The sequence below is a fragment of the Anguilla rostrata genome, chromosome 1 (genome assembly GCF_018555375.3).
Source record: "Anguilla rostrata isolate EN2019 chromosome 1, ASM1855537v3, whole genome shotgun sequence".
In the NCBI taxonomy this organism is placed as follows: Eukaryota; Metazoa; Chordata; class Actinopteri; order Anguilliformes; family Anguillidae; genus Anguilla; species Anguilla rostrata.
In genome coordinates this window covers 47712271-47730289 of record NC_057933.1, presented here as the reverse complement: position 1 = coordinate 47730289, position 18019 = coordinate 47712271, and the positions used below count along the sequence as shown (strand labels likewise).

General features: G+C 41.8%; 2 protein-coding genes across 8 annotated transcripts in view; one reads left to right on the top strand and one right to left on the bottom strand.

Annotated features, from left to right (window-relative positions):
* Window positions 1–18019, top strand: part of adam22 (ADAM metallopeptidase domain 22) — an 80025-nt gene that overhangs the window by 39492 nt on the left and 22514 nt on the right. For all 7 annotated transcript variants that reach the window (XM_064339165.1, XM_064339138.1, XM_064339122.1 and 4 more), the window contains exons 7-14: window positions 8185–8254; window positions 9226–9296; window positions 9907–9981; window positions 10156–10227; window positions 11204–11370; window positions 12432–12516; window positions 13225–13315; window positions 13435–13486. In XM_064339165.1, coding sequence (XP_064195235.1) covers window positions 8185–8254; window positions 9226–9296; window positions 9907–9981; window positions 10156–10227; window positions 11204–11370; window positions 12432–12516; window positions 13225–13315; window positions 13435–13486 — 683 coding nt within the window. The remainder of the gene's footprint in view (window positions 1–8184; window positions 8255–9225; window positions 9297–9906; window positions 9982–10155; window positions 10228–11203; window positions 11371–12431; window positions 12517–13224; window positions 13316–13434; window positions 13487–18019) is intronic.
* Window positions 3233–7298, bottom strand: cldn12 (claudin 12). Its single transcript, XM_064339216.1, has 2 exons — window positions 7130–7298; window positions 3233–6033 (listed from the first exon to the last, which is right to left on the bottom strand). The coding sequence occupies exon 2, from the start codon at window positions 6004–6006 to the stop codon at window positions 4915–4917; it is 1092 nt and encodes a 363-aa protein (XP_064195286.1). The 5' UTR covers window positions 6007–6033; window positions 7130–7298; the 3' UTR covers window positions 3233–4914.

Sequence of the window (18019 nt, the reverse complement as noted above, 5' to 3'; positions counted from 1 at the left end):
CACACACACCTACACACACACTCACTCAGACACACATACACTCACATTTACGTGTAAAAAAATACAAATGAACATGCTCAGACATTCACACACATTTAGGCATACACTAATACGCACACACACATGCACACACACACACACACACACCTATACACACACACACATACACACGGCGCCTGGAGGAAAGATGGCTGCTTTCCAGCACAGTTGGAGCTGCTGACTTGCCTGTGCAGAGAACACCATATGCTTGATCACATGACACACTCTGCCAGCCGTCTGAATCCATCCCCTTCATGGACGTCCAGGCACGTCCTGCTGTCTGGCTTTCCTCCCCCCCCACTAGAGCTACTGCACATCACCAATACCGTGGCAAACAGAACTGGCTTAATCTTTACGCAGCCAGAATCAGTGTTTTTGAGACGTGATTTTGTTGGGTTGCAAAAACATCTTTAAAACAATTTCGTTGGAGAGAAGCTGTGTGATCAGGACCTATTTAGCTCAAAAGTTGAGGTTTGGGACGGTAAAAAAAGGAAATAGAAAGTGTAAACATGTTGTTACACACCACAGTGGTACTGTGCATTTGTAGGTTTTGTGCTGGCTGGGGAGGCTGTGGGGTGTCGGTTCGTTCTGTCAGTCAGCTGCAGCACCGCCCCCCGCTTTACATTCACGAGCCCACGCTGCGTCTGTGATACCATCTCCTGGGGCACACGGGCACCTGTCACCCTGGGCCATCTGCGTGGCTCTCCTAATCCTCCCCTTGTTGGCACCCCCCCCCCCCCATCCCACGCCCCTCAGCCGGTACTGCTTAGGGTGGGGAGGATCAGGGGGAACATGTTTCCTGGCTGCCGGGGCCTCGGGGGCCACATTTTCTAGTAGCTTCTTTTTGACTGGAGGGCGATTGACAGCTCATCCCGGCTTGGTGCTTGGCCAGCACAATGGTAAGCTCTCGTCAGGCCCACATACGCACGATAACCGAACATTTACGTCTGCCCCCAGGCCTAAGCCACAGTTAACTGAAATGGCGGGCTCTGATAGAGACGACAGCTGATTCAGTTGTTAAACCAAACAGCCATTTTAAGACACATGAATAAGGCATATATTTATACGCATAGGAAATAGGTCGAGTTGAAGGCCACATTCATTTCAAAACAAAAACTGTTTCAGTGGAATAAATCTGCTTCCAAAGACTTTGTTGCATATTTGTTACTTACAAAGTCATGTGAATTTTTTTGCACCACTGATGACTTGTGACTGAGATTTGGATATGAAAAACCAAAGTAAAGTAAATTTAACACAGGAAGAAGAGTCTAGTGTACTTCAAATATCTAGATCTAGTTTTCTTGCATGGTCATCACCGCTAATGGACAGTTCCTAAGTTCATTCAGAATCTGTAGAACTGGGGGTTCATGTCAAGCATAACCTGTAAACTGAAGACCGTTAGATTATTCGGATTATTAAATACATGTTGATTTTACTGCAATTAAAATACACTTTGAAACTACCACAAGTGTTGGTGGTTGGGATTGTGATAAACTAAGCAGTTCCTTATTATGAAACCCTATTTAATGTGAAGAAAATGTAATGAGGAGCTAGAATGCTGGAACAAATTTTGATGGGCCTTTTTAGCTCTGTGAACACCATCCATGGCTGTAGCTTCAAAGACTAAATTAAGCCGTAACCAAAAACTCTGTTGCTACTTCTGTGCCTTCAATGGGAGAGCTCAGCAGGACTTCCTATTGGTGGATGCTGTATGGACGTGCAGCTGCCATGGTAGATACCCCATGAAGGTGCTGTTCTGTTGGCTGGCTGATGCTGTAAAGTGGGTGCCTGTGCCAATATCCTGCTACTTGAGTCAGTGGAGAGAAGCGTCTCCGTTGTTACTCCAACCACGTTTGCTCAAATAACAGATAATGTAAGATACCAAGGTGATGTATTTATATAATGCACTACCAGATGAAATGGTTGATTGCAGTTTCTACTTGCATTCAATCATTTATCTCACTAGCTGAAATCAATTGTGGCCCGTCTGAAAACTGCTTGCTCTCTCCTTTGTTTTGGCTAGCTGTGTATAGCATCTGATAGCTGAACTGAATTCCCCCTTAGAGCATCCACTCCCTAAAAGCAGCTGCCAAAAGAACTGCACATTTTCACAGCATCCACCAATAGAAAATAAAATTGGTCCTTTGTTGCCATGTGAATCATTGCGTGGAGACCAAATATCCGATGATTTTATGGTGTAGAGGTAAAGGTGTCTCTTGTGGCGCATGCTATTTGGCGGTCTCTACTTACGCTTAGACACTGCCACCCGCCTAATCCTGACGGTCTGGCACTCTTTGACACCGCGTCCTCACTGTGATGTGAAAGGCAGCCCTTTCTGGGTCAGAGGGCACGTTGGCACACAAGGTGTAGTGCCATTCTTGGCACAGTAACTGAATAATGAATGGCATCTGGAGATGCGTGCGTGTTATCAGGCAAGCCTGGGCACAGTGCGGAGTGCACATTGGTTAATTGATTGGACACATTTCAACCGGATGAGCATCCAGTCCTCATGATGTAAATCCATGTGAATTCAGGCTATTTTTAATATGAGGTATGAATATTTAAATACGTGTAATACACAAAAGATGTAATTAAAAATTTTAAATTATAGCGGATTGATTAACTATGTTATGACACTACATGACGTGAATGCAAATATATGAATATGTGAATGCCTAATATATCATGGTTCTAGAAAATCAGAAATGTGAACCAATTCCAAAGATGAAATCTGAACCCTAGTTTTTCAACAAGGGGTCTGTGAAGGTACTGTAGGGGGTCCCTGGCCAGACTTGAAACGCTGTACAATGGCTATATATAGATTCGGGAAAGTATTTCAAAATATTGTTTTTTTTTTTTTAAATACAACCCCTTTTTAACTTATGATGGGGGTCCCTCGGAGGCCTTTGAGCCTGGGTGGCGGTCTCTGGTTCAGAAAAGGCTCAAACAGGAAATTATTATTATAATAATTTTTTAAACTACAGTTTTAAGCATTAAGCATTCGGAAGTACTAATATTAATTTTTCACCTTTAGCATGACATGGACTGTCCATTCTTTACACTATAGGCTGTTGGACAATCACTATGGACAATCATTTTAAGTGTCCCATGCCAATACAAGTAATCATATTTGAACAAATAAAAGCAGTCATCTTTTGACCTGTGTGAAAAGAAAACTCAGCAATTCATAACATCAAGTGAAACAACTCATTTATTAGAAAATACAATTCTACAGATATTTTCTGTATGGACAAATTGGACATTGTAATAACCTCTGCCTACTTCATGTGCAAATTCAAAAGAGACCGTGCACAGAGTTTGACAAATACAAAGGTTATCCACAAAAAAAAAGAAAAATCACAATTGCAAGGTGTTGTGTTTGTGACTAAAAGTATCACGTTTTTTTACAAGTGTTAATTTATTTTATTACTGATCTAGCGCAGTGCAAAATGGCTACTGTGCATCTTTGGGGTTAGTGATGACTCAATAGAAATGACTGTGTCCCCAAGAGTGACTACTGCGCAAAACATCCCAATTGCTGTTCTCTTCTTAAGAACTCAGAAATCACCAGGAGGTCTGCCGTTCCGAAAAAAAAAATTCACTTTCTTTAAATACAAAGTAGCCTAATACTGGAATTATTTTGTAGATAAAATAAAGAATCTGAGAGTTTTAAGACTGGTAAAATCACATAGGCTCTCTGGAAATTCTACCCAAAATGTAACAGAACACGCACTGGGATGCTGCACAGCTACGATAATAGTGCTTTGACCATTTAAATCTATAAATACAACATACAAAAGAGAGAGTAAGACTGAGGTGCAGAGTATGCAGCTTTAAGTCCTAGTGTGTAGCTGCATATCAAAGGGCGCTATTCCACAGGTGAAAACAATAAGACTTCCTTAACAGACAAGATGACACAGATGGCCATCTATGAAGAGCAACGTTATACCGAGACGTAGTTTTTAAAAGGTCCACTTCTCATGAATGTGAATACTTCAGTACATGAAATGAAAATTCTACAGTAGGACAATAATTAGCTGCACATTCATTTTTAAGGTTTTAGATTAAGACTGAAAGAGAAAAGGATATGGCTCTTTTCTGGTTCTGTAGTGTTAAAAACTAATTTCACACATTCACATTTTAGAATGTCAATAATTAGTCTATTCTAAGTGTTACTGACACAGTCAAAAGCTGTCTAACGTAAAAGCATTATATGAACGCAACATAATATAGCATTAGATTGTGAATTACTTGTTAAAAGGCACAGCAGACGCGAACTGATTCACAACTCTCAGATGGCACCACGGGACAAAGTTTATACCAAGGCACAAATGAGAAATCTTGAAAAATCAGTGGTGGCCATTTTTATTTTTAAGGAACTTTGACCTCCACTCATTCTTCAAGATGTCTTGACCGTTTCACAAGCAAGCAGCTTTTCTGAGGCGCTACTTCAAAAATCAGTTTATGTTAATCAGCACATAAACGTCGCAAAGCTGAAATCACATCGTAATTAAGGGGCTGAAAGAAAGTGCAAATGGAAATGACAAAAACATTGTTTTCATAAAAAGAATACGGGCTAATTTGCAATGTGGCATGAGTTTTCTTCTTCGAAAACGAGTTTCATTCTGCCCATCTCTTTTTCTGCTTGGTGTATGATGTACTTTTAAAATGATGTCAGATGAGTGCATCTGTGTTCTTACAGACATTTGCAAATGACAATGTCTTATTTGTTCAGTGTCTCCGTAGTGCTAGGACTGATCCGGCTGATGCAGTGCTTTTGTTCCCGTCTGACGAGTCCCGTGCCCGTCGCCCTCCGACGGCACGCCACGGTCCCCCCGCAAACGCGTGAGCCCCTCGGTGGCGACCATCTCTCTCTCAGAGCTCGTGCGTGACGACGGGAATGTCGATCTCGATGGCGGACAGCCGGGACCGCGTGGAGTAGCGGGGCCCGCCGTAGCCGGACCCGTAGCCTTGCGAGGGGGCGTAGCTGTGGGCGCCGTACGCCTGCGACGTGCCCGCCTCCGAACCGTACCCGTCGGGGGCGGAGCCTTGGGGCGCGGCACTCGCTGCGTACTGCGACTGGCCGTACTGCGACTGGCCGTACTGTGACTGGGGGTACTGCGACTGGGCGTACTGCGACTGGCCGTACTGCGACTGGGGGTACTGTGACTGGGGGTACTGCGACTCAGGATACTGCGACTGGGCGTAGGCCTGCGCGTCCAGCACCGAGGGCGGGTACGCCTGCGGGACGTAGGTCTGCGCGGGGGCGTAGACGGGCGAGGGGTAGCCGTTGGAGGTGAGCGGCTGCGTGGAGTAGCTCTGGGACATGGCGGGGAACGGGAGCCAGAAGGGTGAGGGCAGCCGCTTGCACATGCAGTACCACATGAACAGCAGCAGCGCCGCCAGCACCAGCCCCCCCGAGCAGCCGATGGCTATGTACACCGCAAAGTCGTCCGAGAAGATTCTGTCGTACTTCCTGTTCATCTCCTTGGTGTAGAAGAGGAACCAGACGGAGGGCGCCATGGCGATGGCCCCGGCCAGGAAGAGGAACATCCCGGCCACCAGGTGGCAGCCCGCGCTGTTCACCAGGCACCGTCTCTTGCTGTCCACCTCGGGGGTGGCCGCGCAGCAGGCCGTCTTGCACATGCCGCACATGCTCAGGAGCAGCGCCAGCGTGGAGAAGAAGACGGAGAACGGGAGGGCGAACTGGAGCACGCGCAGGTCCAGCTGGTCCACCCGCGCGTACCACTCCGTGTCGTAGAAGTAGCAGCCGGAGCTGCCCTCCTGGCGGACGCACTTGGCCCAGAGCCCGTCGTAGACGGTGACGTTCCGCGCGTTCCGGTTGAAGGTGACCAGCCTGGTGACACGCCACTGCGGGATCAGGGTCGCCACGAGGAGGCCGGCCGTGGACACCAGTGCGATGATGAAGGCGAACACCGCTGTGGCGTGTACATCGCGGCAGGACATTTTAGCTGCCTGTGACACTGCGTGGTCCTAACGAAGGAAACGTAGCATATTGAGAGGATATCGAGAAGTGAAGACACAGACATGGCCACAGTCAAAGATAGTCACAATTAGCCAATACCATGTAAGATTTTACATGGACATTATTACAACTCTAGTGCCCTTCTGGCCTAAATTCATCCTGAACCTGTCAGTGCCATCTGTTTCAAGCAGTCCTACAGGTCAATATACAGTCTATAGCACTATCTTGGTAGGGAGGATTTCAGTAGGCAAGGTATCACAATCTCATAGCTCAGTAGTGAATGCAATCAGAGCGTCACTGCATAACTGCGGGTTTCTTGGAGGCTGGGTGGAATATTAACAGGAGTGCCCTGGAATCATGCGATATAAAAAAAATGGTGCGCTAAATACGCTGTATAAACAATTTGTAGCTAGGAATTCCTGTTGTGTAAGGACTTTTTAAATTTTTATTTTGCAATACACAAATGGCAGAACTTTACGCATGTTCTGATAACGCTGAAGTCGTGACATCATTATTCGGAAGCCCGAAATTACAGCAGCAGCCAATCTCAGTTTGCTTAATCAACCAAGTACAGAACTGAAGCAGTTGGCAGTGAGGTCAGTAAACAACAAACAATAGAACAATAGACAATAAGCATTAGCAGCTATCTCACACTATTGGAAAAGTAATGTGTCAGAATGTTCTTAATCATCAAACAAATACGTTTAAAACAGTGATTATCTGTCTTTAATTTTAATATTTTTATTATTTTTGACACGGTCAGAAACCAGTAATTATGGTTCCGCTGTGATTGTCCCTCGCAGCCTAAAATAACGTTACTACAAGCTAGGAAGGGTCAAACACACTGGCACTCAAAAACAATGCTAAATTTCTTACATAAATATAAATATGTAGCAACCCCATCTTAAGTATGTCTAAACTTAATTACATTAATAATGTCCAGAAGCCATCATTTAAACGATTATGGAGGAATCGAGTTAGCTTTCCAGCTAGCTCGTTGGCTAAAAATCAGAATTGCAACCTGTTGCTCACACTTTAAATTCAGATTCAAGACAAAAAAAGAATCCACCAAAACTCATTACACAGTTAGATGTAATTACATACCTTCGATTAGTATATTTGATGCGCTGCGTGTACGTTTGCTAAATAGCAGCCATTTCCAATTTTGTTTAGATCGCACCTTCTGTGTGCTTGGCTGCTATTTCCTGTGGAAAACAGCTTCCTGAAGCGCGTTCTCCGTGAGCTTGGGCTGCATAGCCAAAGCTGACGTCACCAGCACAGCCACGGCTCCCATTGGACTTTGTGCGACATTATAATTATAGGCTAATTATTTTCTTTCCGCATAGTGTAGTTATGTCGTAGTCAGACAAAACAGCTGCTGTCTCCGCAGAAAACAGCCAACAACAGCAAAATTTCTTTTGAAAAGGTTTCATTTTGAACGTGCTTATAAATGTTGTGAATTTATTGATAATTATTATGGAGGATTTCTAACGAGCTAACTGTTGTAAAGGCCTTGGTCCGAATACGAAAAAGAAAACATAATTTCCATTATTGTTGCAGACATTGAAACACACAAAGTTAGAAAATAATGTTATGTTATTGACGTGCAGTTAAATGCTGAAGTATTGGGACAGTGACACTTGTTTTGTTGCTGTTTTGGCTCTGCACTCCAGCACACTCATTTTGAAATAAAGCTGACAGTCTGAACCTCATATTCATCATTTTAATTTGAGGGTATTCACATCCATATCAGGTGATCTGTGTAGGAATTACAGACATTTTATAAATAGCCTCGTTTTAGATGAGCAAACGTAATTGGACAATCCATTGGCCGCCCAGCTGTTTCTTGGCCCGCTGCGTGTCTTTGCATTATTATTCCATGCACAAGAAAGCTAACAGAATGTCTTTAGTTCATTCTAGGTGTGGAATTTTCATTTGCATTTTCCTTTTGAGTCTGCTGCTGTTGTCTATCAGCATGAGGGCCAAATCATTGTTAATGCCAGTAAAGCAGGCCATCATTAAGCTGAAAAATCGATTAGAGACATTGGTGTGCATGTGAATGCTGCCAGTGATAAGAACCATTCACTAATTTATTGCTTCTTATTTCCTTTTTTGCATTTTCCTGCCAAATGTCACTGGGTTTATTTCTGTTCCTGTAGGGAGATGTTTCCGTCCATATGATATACAAGTCCAGGGGCATGGAGGCTGCCGCTGACTACATTCCTCCCGGTATGGTAACCGTGGCAAAACATTCTGGACATAAACGCCTGTCCTTAAGTTTGACTTAAATAAATTGTGGCGACTTATGAAATGGCTAAACTGGGAAATAAAAATCTGTCACTTTTATCACTTTTATGCATTTAATCTTGAGAGAAATTTAAGGAAAATATTGACCAATCCAGGTTATTGTCACATGCGATTTTCTGTAGTTTTGGTGGGAGGAGACTGAGCAGATGAACATCAAGTGTATTAAGAATTTGTCCAGTAGGTATAATATGTAAATAATGTCTTGCCTTGACAGTTTCTCTCCAAATGTTGCATGTCACAAAATGAGTGTGTGTATCAGGTTAGCACAACACTCTTCATGACTTGCAGGTTGAAGGTCATGCTGACTGAAATGGAATTCACACTGTGAATTAACGATTTGGAGAGATGTTGTGTTGATGTGAGAATTGCTCACAATTGAAGTCATTGTTTGGAGAATGTTTCCCCCAGTTCTGTGTTTTAGACAACTTGGTAGTATTTTGGTTTACTTTTTCCTTAACATTTAACCTGTTGGACATTGATTAATTATGTCTGGATTCAGTTATGTAAGCAACAGCAGAGCAGAAGGGAAGAATAGCAGTTGTCTTTGCTACTATTATGAAACGCTGAAGGAACGTTCAGAAGTGGGGTCCTCAACCCTGGTCCTGGCAAGCCACAGAGTCTGCTGACTTTTGTCATTACTCAGTGCTCAATTGATCAAATAAAACAGTTTATTAGACATTTAACTGAATCCACATGGGTCTAAATTGGTTTCTGATTTCACAATGGAAGAAGGACCAGCATACCCTCTAATTTTCCAGAACCAGGGTTGGCCATTCCTGCTCTAGAAATTACATTACTCATAAGGCAGCTCCATGATAAATTATAGATGATAGGAACATTCAGTGATGGGGTACATTTGTGATCAGTGCTCTGTGTTGCTGCTGTGTTTTAAGCTGATGCTCCAGAAACAGATGCTCCACCCATCCCTGACACCATGGGGGCCCATAGGAGGAGAAAGAGACAGGTAAGTAACCTCACTTTGCTGGTCTGCAGGTGAGAAAGCCACATTATCTAAGTGTTTTTTAAAAATCTCAGGTCATCTGAGATTATTTGCATTTCAGTCTTTTTTCCTTGTTGCATTAAATATATTTTTATGTAGCTTTCCCATGAAATATTTCAGGGGCAACTGCTTTTCAGATTTGCCGTTTGCTTGGTTCACATTGTGACTGAATTCAATTCTGAAAGCATACTTGTTGGGAACATGAGGTAGGCCACTGTGTAGTCAAGGGCCTGTTTCTAAGGGAACGTGTAAAATGAATGCCGTTTTCTTTTATGAGCTGAGGTGAGAGAGCTAATTAGCATTCATTATATGAGCCCTGGTCCACCGCACCGGAATTGTAAGTTAACAAACAGGAGTAGTCAATTTAGTTTTTTTCCTGTTCACAGAAAATAAGAACTTTTGAACCTCTGATAAATATTCTAAAATGCTCCTGTAATTATTGTAAAAAATTATAGCATTATTTCCTATCATCAAAGATAGTATACTAGATGTCATGATCTATTAAGTTTGGTTGTGTACATTTTAAGATAATATGATTTTATCAGCAGCATTTTCTGTTGTCTTTTTACTGTAGGTGTCCAGAATTCCACACAGTGTTGAAGATGAAACCAAATATATTGAACTTATGGTTATCAATGACCACCTGATGGTAAGATTCATTGCCGGTGGAGATAGTTATGCTTCCACACAGTGTTAAATGTTATTGAAACCAAAGCTGGTTAATGGCCAAAGTTTTATGTTAATAAGTGCATATATGACTCCTTCAATGGGTAAAGGTTTTCTGATTGATCTTTCTGTGCTTGTTTGTTTGTTTTCCCAACAGTATAAGAAACACCGTCTCTCTGTTGGTCAGACAAATAATTATGCAAAGTCTGTTGTGAACATGGCCGATATCGTAAGTCTGAAAATTTGCTGTATTCTTCATGTGCAATTTACTGTACTTAATCGCAAGCATTGACTTTAAATTGTGTATTTATTTTGTATCTGTGTTTTGTATCTGTATGTGTTGTAAGCTATATGTATTGCATAATAGCTTAGAAGGGAAAGATTTTAGTAAATATTCATTCCATCTACTTATCAGCTTGTTTATAACTTCAATGATAAGCTTAAATAGTTTTTACTTAAGTGAACATTTAAAAAAAATGATTGGTGACTGCTGAACTGATGTTAGAGTTAAGTGATATAAAAAAAATGGCATGTGTTAATTTTTTAATCAGCATTTCCACTGGATTCAGGGTTGCTTTTAGAGACCTTACAGACCAATTACAGTAGCTCCAAGGGCAGAGTTAGGGGCTGAGGGCTTTATCAGTGTAAAATGGTGGGATGACGATCAGTGGGCTTCTCAATGCGTGGGTTCAGCTGTGGGCCATTCAGGACGATGACCACCCACATTCCCAGCTCTGCTGCTCTGGTGAAATTGGATAAGCCCGGGCAAGCTAAACATGGCTGCTCACTGGGTGCCCTTGAGATTAATGTGAACACGTGAAAACCAATGCCTTATGGAAACAGAAGGAGGCATTGATCTTCACTGTAATCTTCAGCATTTTCCCCCTCGTCGGGAGGCCTAGTGATGTTGGAAATGCAGTACGCTCTGACACATAAGACAGTTTCCATTTAAATCAGTTTCCGTTTTCTCAGCTAAATCGCTTGGCGTCTCTTTTTGCCCTTTTCCTCTCAGACGCAGGTCTATTTATATATTTGTGTGTGTGTGTGTGTGTGTGTGTGTGTGTGTGTGTGTGTTTGTGTGTGTGTGTGTGTGTGTGTGTGTGTGTTTGTTTTGTTTCTTACAATAAAGAGCCAGTTCTCTTATTGTCAGCAATAAAGAGGTTAATGCGGTGCTGTTGACTGAAACGTTTTTGGACCCTTGTTAGATTTTCAAAGAACAACTGAACACCAGGATTGTCCTGGTAGCTATGGAGACTTGGGCAGCTGACAACAGGTTCAATATAAACGAAGACCCCATGGTGACCTTGCGAGAATTCATGAAGTACAGACGGGACTTCATCAAGGAGAAGTGCGACTCAGTGCACCTATTCTCGTGAGTGGCACACATAGTGGTATACTGCCTGAGAAAAGAATTAAGGAACTCCTTCCACTTCATGTGCTCTTAACACCAGGGGTTTCAAAGCTTGGTCCCTGCCCACCAGGAATCTGTGAAGGAATATTTTTCTCTTATAAAAGTGTATTGTTTATGCTGCATAATTCCAATATGTTTTAGGCTTTCAAATACAATTATCTTGTCTGCATTACACATGGGTGTGGGTAATATATGAAAAATTGTAAATATAAAATGTTTGTATTTCATTATTTAATGTATAAATGCTTATAGATCCATGACATAAAATAACTTGATTCAGACGTGTTTAGACATGCCCATGCTGCTAAATGGTGGCCTTACTGCAGCATGTAGGCGATTGGCTGTTGGATAAAGATTTTAACACATATGCCATTTCATTAAAGCAGGGGTTCTTGGACCGATACAGTCATTGGGGCAGTGTGATGAAAATGTGTGGGAGTTCTTTTATCCTACTTTCATTTGGCCTGTTTTGAACATTTGAAAATAAGTTCAGTTTAAAGGGGCTGTTCATTTTCTGTTTTGTAAAAAATATTATTTCAGTTTTAGTTAATGCGTGTGACTAAGGATATCTGAGATATTTACGAATGTTTCTGAAGACCTTTACAATGCTTTAAAAGGCTTTACAATTGCTAGTATAGAGGGATTCAAGTTTTTGTGGCCTAAAAGGAAGAAAATGTACTTCACACAGCTCAAAACCATGTTATGCCCCCAGAGATTGTATATGTGTTTATTTCCAGATTGATCTTCAGCTGCCCTAAAGGACAGAAGTACTGGCACAATATAAACATGTATATTATATTTATAATTGCGAATAAAATGATTCAATTCCTTTGTTCATTAAGTACAGCCTCTGGAAACATAATGTTGCTCTACAAGCTGCTTTGTAGTTGACCAGAAAAACCCTGAATGCCCTTATACTATCCAAACCTGTATCCAAAATGAACTTTAAACTTAATTCTGCAAAAAAACTCTCAGTCACTACAACTGAAATAACATTAAGTCCTCTTTTTTATGTCCACCAGAGGGAGCCGTTTCCACAGTAGTAGGGGAGGAGCTTCTTATCTTGGAGGAGTCTGTTCACTGACTAAAGGTGGAGGAGTCAATGAGGTACATGCCTGCTCTTTCATGGCTGCACACTGGGAGACAAGTCTTATCTCTTTTCCTCCAGGCCTCTGTGGCTTACTGACATTTTTCCTCTTGATGTTTAAAAGGGAAGCATCATCGTGCAACTACAATATAAAAATAGATTTTTTTATCACATCTGCTTGTCCAGATCACATTCACATGCATATTCAGTGCACTATTCAATATCAGTCGCCCACTGGAGTCAGGCACTCTTCTGAATGGCAAGGATACAGTGGTACAAAAACTATAAGGTTCTATAAGGTTCCTACAAACACCTTTACCAGATCCTTGTTGAGGTTGTTCTTATTTTTAATAAAACTAAATGTCAATAACAAAATGAATGGATAATCAATCACATGTGACACACATACCCACATGCACACATGTTAAAATCATATTTAACTAATTGTCTGAAATACAACACTGTTCTAGTGGAGCCTGAGTTTAAATAAATGATCTACCTATTGACATACAGTAGTTACTGCAGCAAGGTGTCTCAAATACCAAAGTAAATACATCTGACCTTGATGGTGATATGTATGTGCCAAGCTTTAAGTTGAGCTTAGTGATGTTTTAGTCTGTTGCTTTCAGCTTTTGGGAGAATTACTCAGGATTACAACTAAATGTAATGTCAGCCATGTCCTCTTGACTGACATATATTTAGTTGTTCTACCTTTCTTTCCCTTTCAGTATGGAAAAACAGACGAGATGGCTATAACGCTCGCACAGTCGTTGGGACAAAACATTGGCATTTTTTCCGACAAGAAAAGAATCCTCAATGGTGCGTGCCTCCCTTTAGTCCTCCTGTGGCCCTACCTATTCACAGACATGTAAAAGCAGAAGTCCCGGAAGGTGTGTGACAGGCCTGCTATCATGCAATGCTGTGTCTGCTTTTCTCAGGGGAATGCAAGTGTGATGACAGATGGTCGGGGTGCATAATGGATGATGTTGGGTAAGTTGCTCCTAAAGAAGTAATGCAACCACTGCAAATTTCACTTAACTGACTCAAATGGCAGCACGCATTTGAACACATCTTGGATAGTTTTGTCTGTTCATGGGACATTGATCTTGCAGATAATTTGAATGCACCAAATCTGCATGCACTAAAACTTGGAAATTCATATTTTCAAGTATCTGATTAAATGAAGATTTTGCTATTACACCTTGCCTACCAAGACTCTTTTCACAAAAAATTAATGGATGTTTATTTTTGTGATATTTATAATACTATTAACTATGTGGCATATGTGCAGTATAATCAAATATCAGTTGCAATTTAAAAAAAATGTTGCCACTAGATGTCAGTATGTGTCTACGTTTCAAACTAGATGCATGATTCAAGTAGCCATGATGTTTGTTCTGTAGTTTGAAGTAGGAACAAGTATGGATGATGGATGAAATACTGTATTAGAAAAAAGACTTTAAACTCTATACTACAATAGAGTTTAGACATAATTTGAATTAGTGCAAATGCATATATCCAAAATTGATTATAACAGTATTCTGGAGCTCAGTTTTATCCACAAATATTTGTTCACACCAACATTTTTTAATTAGCTTAATATGTTAAGGTATGGTGTAGTCTTTTGGATAATATGAAACAGTGTAACTTCCAGACTGTGATCCTGTAATTTTTGCTGAAATTTAATGGCAACATGCACAACTCAATAAACCGATGAGAAATATTGGGTGCTTGTTCCCAAATACGACATACTGTATAAATGGAAAAAATAGCACTCATTTGAATGTGTCAAATTGCTAAATGTATTGATGCATGGGCACAGTACTCACTAATGTTTTGTTAGTTTTCTTCAGTGTGCTGGACCATGTCAAAGAAAGTATGAAAGATTACTAAACCCAACAAGAACTTCTTAATAGGAACCAAAAACCATGTGGCATACAATGAAAAACCTGTACTGAAGTAGCATTATTTGACACAAATCTATCCAGCAATTAATAAAGTTATTAATTGGTCAATTTTGTCCAATTCATAGGAAGCAATGACACAACCTATACATGAGATATCATTGCTACCAATTCATGAAAATCGAGAAGATGAATGATTATTGTATCACAGTCAAGATGTCTCCTGTTCAGTGTTACTGCAGTGTGATTTGTCCTTAGCTTTCTGTTACAAATATCATTTGAAGATACTTGCCTAAATGTTTTGTGTAAGAAATGGAAAATACGGTTGCGCTTGCTTGAATTCATTAATGGAAGTTAGCAACAAACCACACTGTAGTTAGGTTGAATTTAGACCTGTCAAATAAATTGACTTTAGCTTTAAATGGCTACAGAAAGCCCCTTAATTACAACTCTGTTGACACGACTGGGGAAGTGTGTCAGTCACATGGCTGAAATGCTTGTAGATTCTCTCAAGCTTGAAGCAGTGAGGGCTCTTCAAATTGCTAACTGTCCTGAATGTGAATTTCATTGTTTTAGATGACTAACAAGTGCAAAAGAAGGACTATACATTGTCTGCTGATTATTTTTTCTCTCTTTTTTAATGGATAGAGTCCTATATGGCTATATCACCTTTGGGTGCTTAACATTGTGTAGCTGTAACAAGGAACTTCAGCATTCAAGGCTACATTCCATAATTTTGACTTCAATAGATGTTTGAGATTTCTCTTAGCATTTGCTATTACACCACCACATAACCGTATTCAAGTAAAACAATGAAAAATTGGCCGAGGAGGTGTATTAGGTTACAGGTGAGCTTCTAGGCTTCGGTGTTTCAAGCTCTGGAGTATCCACTGTGGGCACCAGTTTCAGCCTGTGTGGTCTGATGCCAGACACCCTTTGTGGTGCCCGTACGTGCCAACGAGCGTGAGTGTGTACAAGCGTGTCTGTGCGTACGTGCTGCGTGCGTGCGTTAGTGTGTGTATGTCTTTACTCTTCTTCTTTAATACCTTTTGCGTTTTCCCTCAATCCCAAATGGGACAGCAGGTGAGCAGAGGCTTGGCTATAAAGCTGCTCATGCGGTTTGACCAATCGGCTGCTCGGAAGGGTTGTCAGTCATACCAACCTTCCATCCCATTCGTCAGCATCGGGCCCGCAGCTCGATGCTCTGCCTAGCTGCTCTTGTTTCTAATGCGGAAAAAAAACACAGCCTGTTTATTCAGTCTGTGTTTTTTTTACACTTTTTTTTGGACATTTTTATTTTGGCTGAAGTCACTTGTGAGAATGGTCAACACTGAACGCTACTGGCACAATGGATTGTACCTTGATAATGGGTGATATCCGCCACGTCATATACCATCTCTAACCGATTGATACAGTCTGCAATGTCATTCCCTTCTAAAACAGAACACACACAACCCCTCTCCCTTTGACCTTCTTTAGTATTTGACCCTGCAATGTGGAATATAACATTAGTTTTGGTCATTCTCAGCAATTGGTGGCACACTTCTGGTCTCACATCTTCTCAGGTTGTGGGTCCTTCAGCTAATGCACCATGCTGCAGTGCTAACCGCTCTAGCCCCTTCTCCTCCTCCTCTTCCTCCTCCTCTGTATCCTTATTTAGGCTGCAGCAGTTGTCTTGAATGTCAATGGTATTTCAGACGCTTGTATTCAATGTTGGAAACACCCAGTTAACCTCCCCTCTGTCACTCCATTGGCGTAACGCCCCTCGGCACCTGCATGTGTAATCAGATATACTAATACCCCCCCCCCCACCTTGCCCCCCACATCCCCACCCCAACCCCAATCCCACGGCATACTGTCCCTTTGCCATTTCAATGCTGACAGAAATTGAAATGAATTGAAAACTGATGTGTTCCTGTGGTGATGCGTCCGCCAGTGACTTGGCAGGCGTTGGCAGGTGCCTGAAGGAAGAACCTGCCACGCCCGCAGAGCGGGGGCCACCGCTACCTCAGAGAAAGGCGGGCATCGTCCTGCCCAGCTTGTGGAAAACAGCAGGGCATAGTCCTGCTCGCAGATACTGTAGCTTACTTTTTTCCGTAAAGAGGGGAATTTAAACCTCAGGCCTCGCTACATGTAAACAGGCATGTAAACTGTGCTGCTAGTAGCCAGTGCTGCATTTGGTGTCACTTGTATGTGAAGGACACCTGTTGCACATTAAGGACAAAGGGTTGTTTTTTAAATAATTGCAGTTTTCATTGCAGTTAAAATTTAACTTGTATAACTGTTGCTGCTTTCAAACATTTTTTGTGGAAAAAGTGAAATATGTTGAGTAAAGCCACAATGTTGTGTTGTTGTTGGACATACAAAAACACACATCAAGTAAATTATGCTTGTAAGAGTCATTTATAAAGACCTCCTCTAGATCATAGCTTTATGTCAGAGGTATGCAACAAGGCTTTTCAGATGAATATGTTTATATATACACCAGTGTCTGCTGCGTGTCTCAAAATTCCGTTTCTTAGGCTTTGAAATAATGCTCACCCCTTATTTATTCAGGGCAGACATACTATTCTCCATTTCCATATTGCTTGGCACTGGTTAGGATTGTTGTGGTGATTAGGAAAGAGCAGGCACTTGTACATTAATATGTTGGTCCAAATCTCGCGTAATCAACAGGAGCTGTGAGCAAGCACAATGGCTTTAACATTAGAGTGCTGATTGCAGCGAGATTATATGCTTTTGGTTTGAATGCCAAGGCTGAGTACTTTGCCCCCTCCCCCCCAAAAAAAATGGCTTTGATTAAATTTACACAGCAAAATTGCTGTCTGGGTTTAGTTGAAATTGCCAAAGGATCTAACATCAGGCATTTAAGAGCACCCTTGTTTTGGAGATGGTTGATTTTGATTGTTTAATTTAGATTTTGGCTTTCATGCTAATGCTTAAGCAGTGCACTTTGACTCCAAAACCCGGGTGCTAGCTGCCGTTCCCTGAATCGATGCCTGTGTTCCTCCTTCCTTGACACTGATCTCAGTAGATACCGGCCGGCATCAGACATTCTTTCAAGGCAATACATACCTAGTCTCAGCTAGCTTTGAAGGTTCATTTGTTATATGTTGTGTGTATTGTATGAGCATAATACATTATCATCATTAATTATCTTTCTTCCGGCCCATATTATAGATTTCACTTATGCAAATGAGTCCGGTTGCTACCACATTGGTGATTGGCTGCTGTATATAGTCTGCTGAGTGATCTCTGTATTCATTACTCATCATTTCCTGTGTTTGCTCACACTCTCCCAGCTTCTCTCTGTGTGACCCAGAACCTGTTGAAGGAGCCCTCTCCCCTGCCCAGAGTGGACAAGTGTTCCCATGGGGCCCCAACAGGGCCCGTTTGGCCCCTGCTTGTGTGGTTCCATGCCTGTGATACCGCAGGGAGACTTGGCTCCTGCCCGATGAATAGTCATGCCGTGGTTGGCCGAGGTCATGTGGTGTAGAGAGTGGGCGTGGCCTGTTTCACCAGTGTTACCATACCTCCCGCTGGTGTCATAATAATATATCGTAATGTCTGTGCCTTTAGAAGGCATCCCATTTATTTGCACATATGCACAATGTATCTC

What these genes read in the sequence shown, in the direction of transcription:
- cldn12 (XM_064339216.1), bottom strand. Translation starts at nt 6,006, where the DNA reads ATGTCCTGCCGCGATGTACACGCCACAGCGGTGTTCGCCTTCATCATC.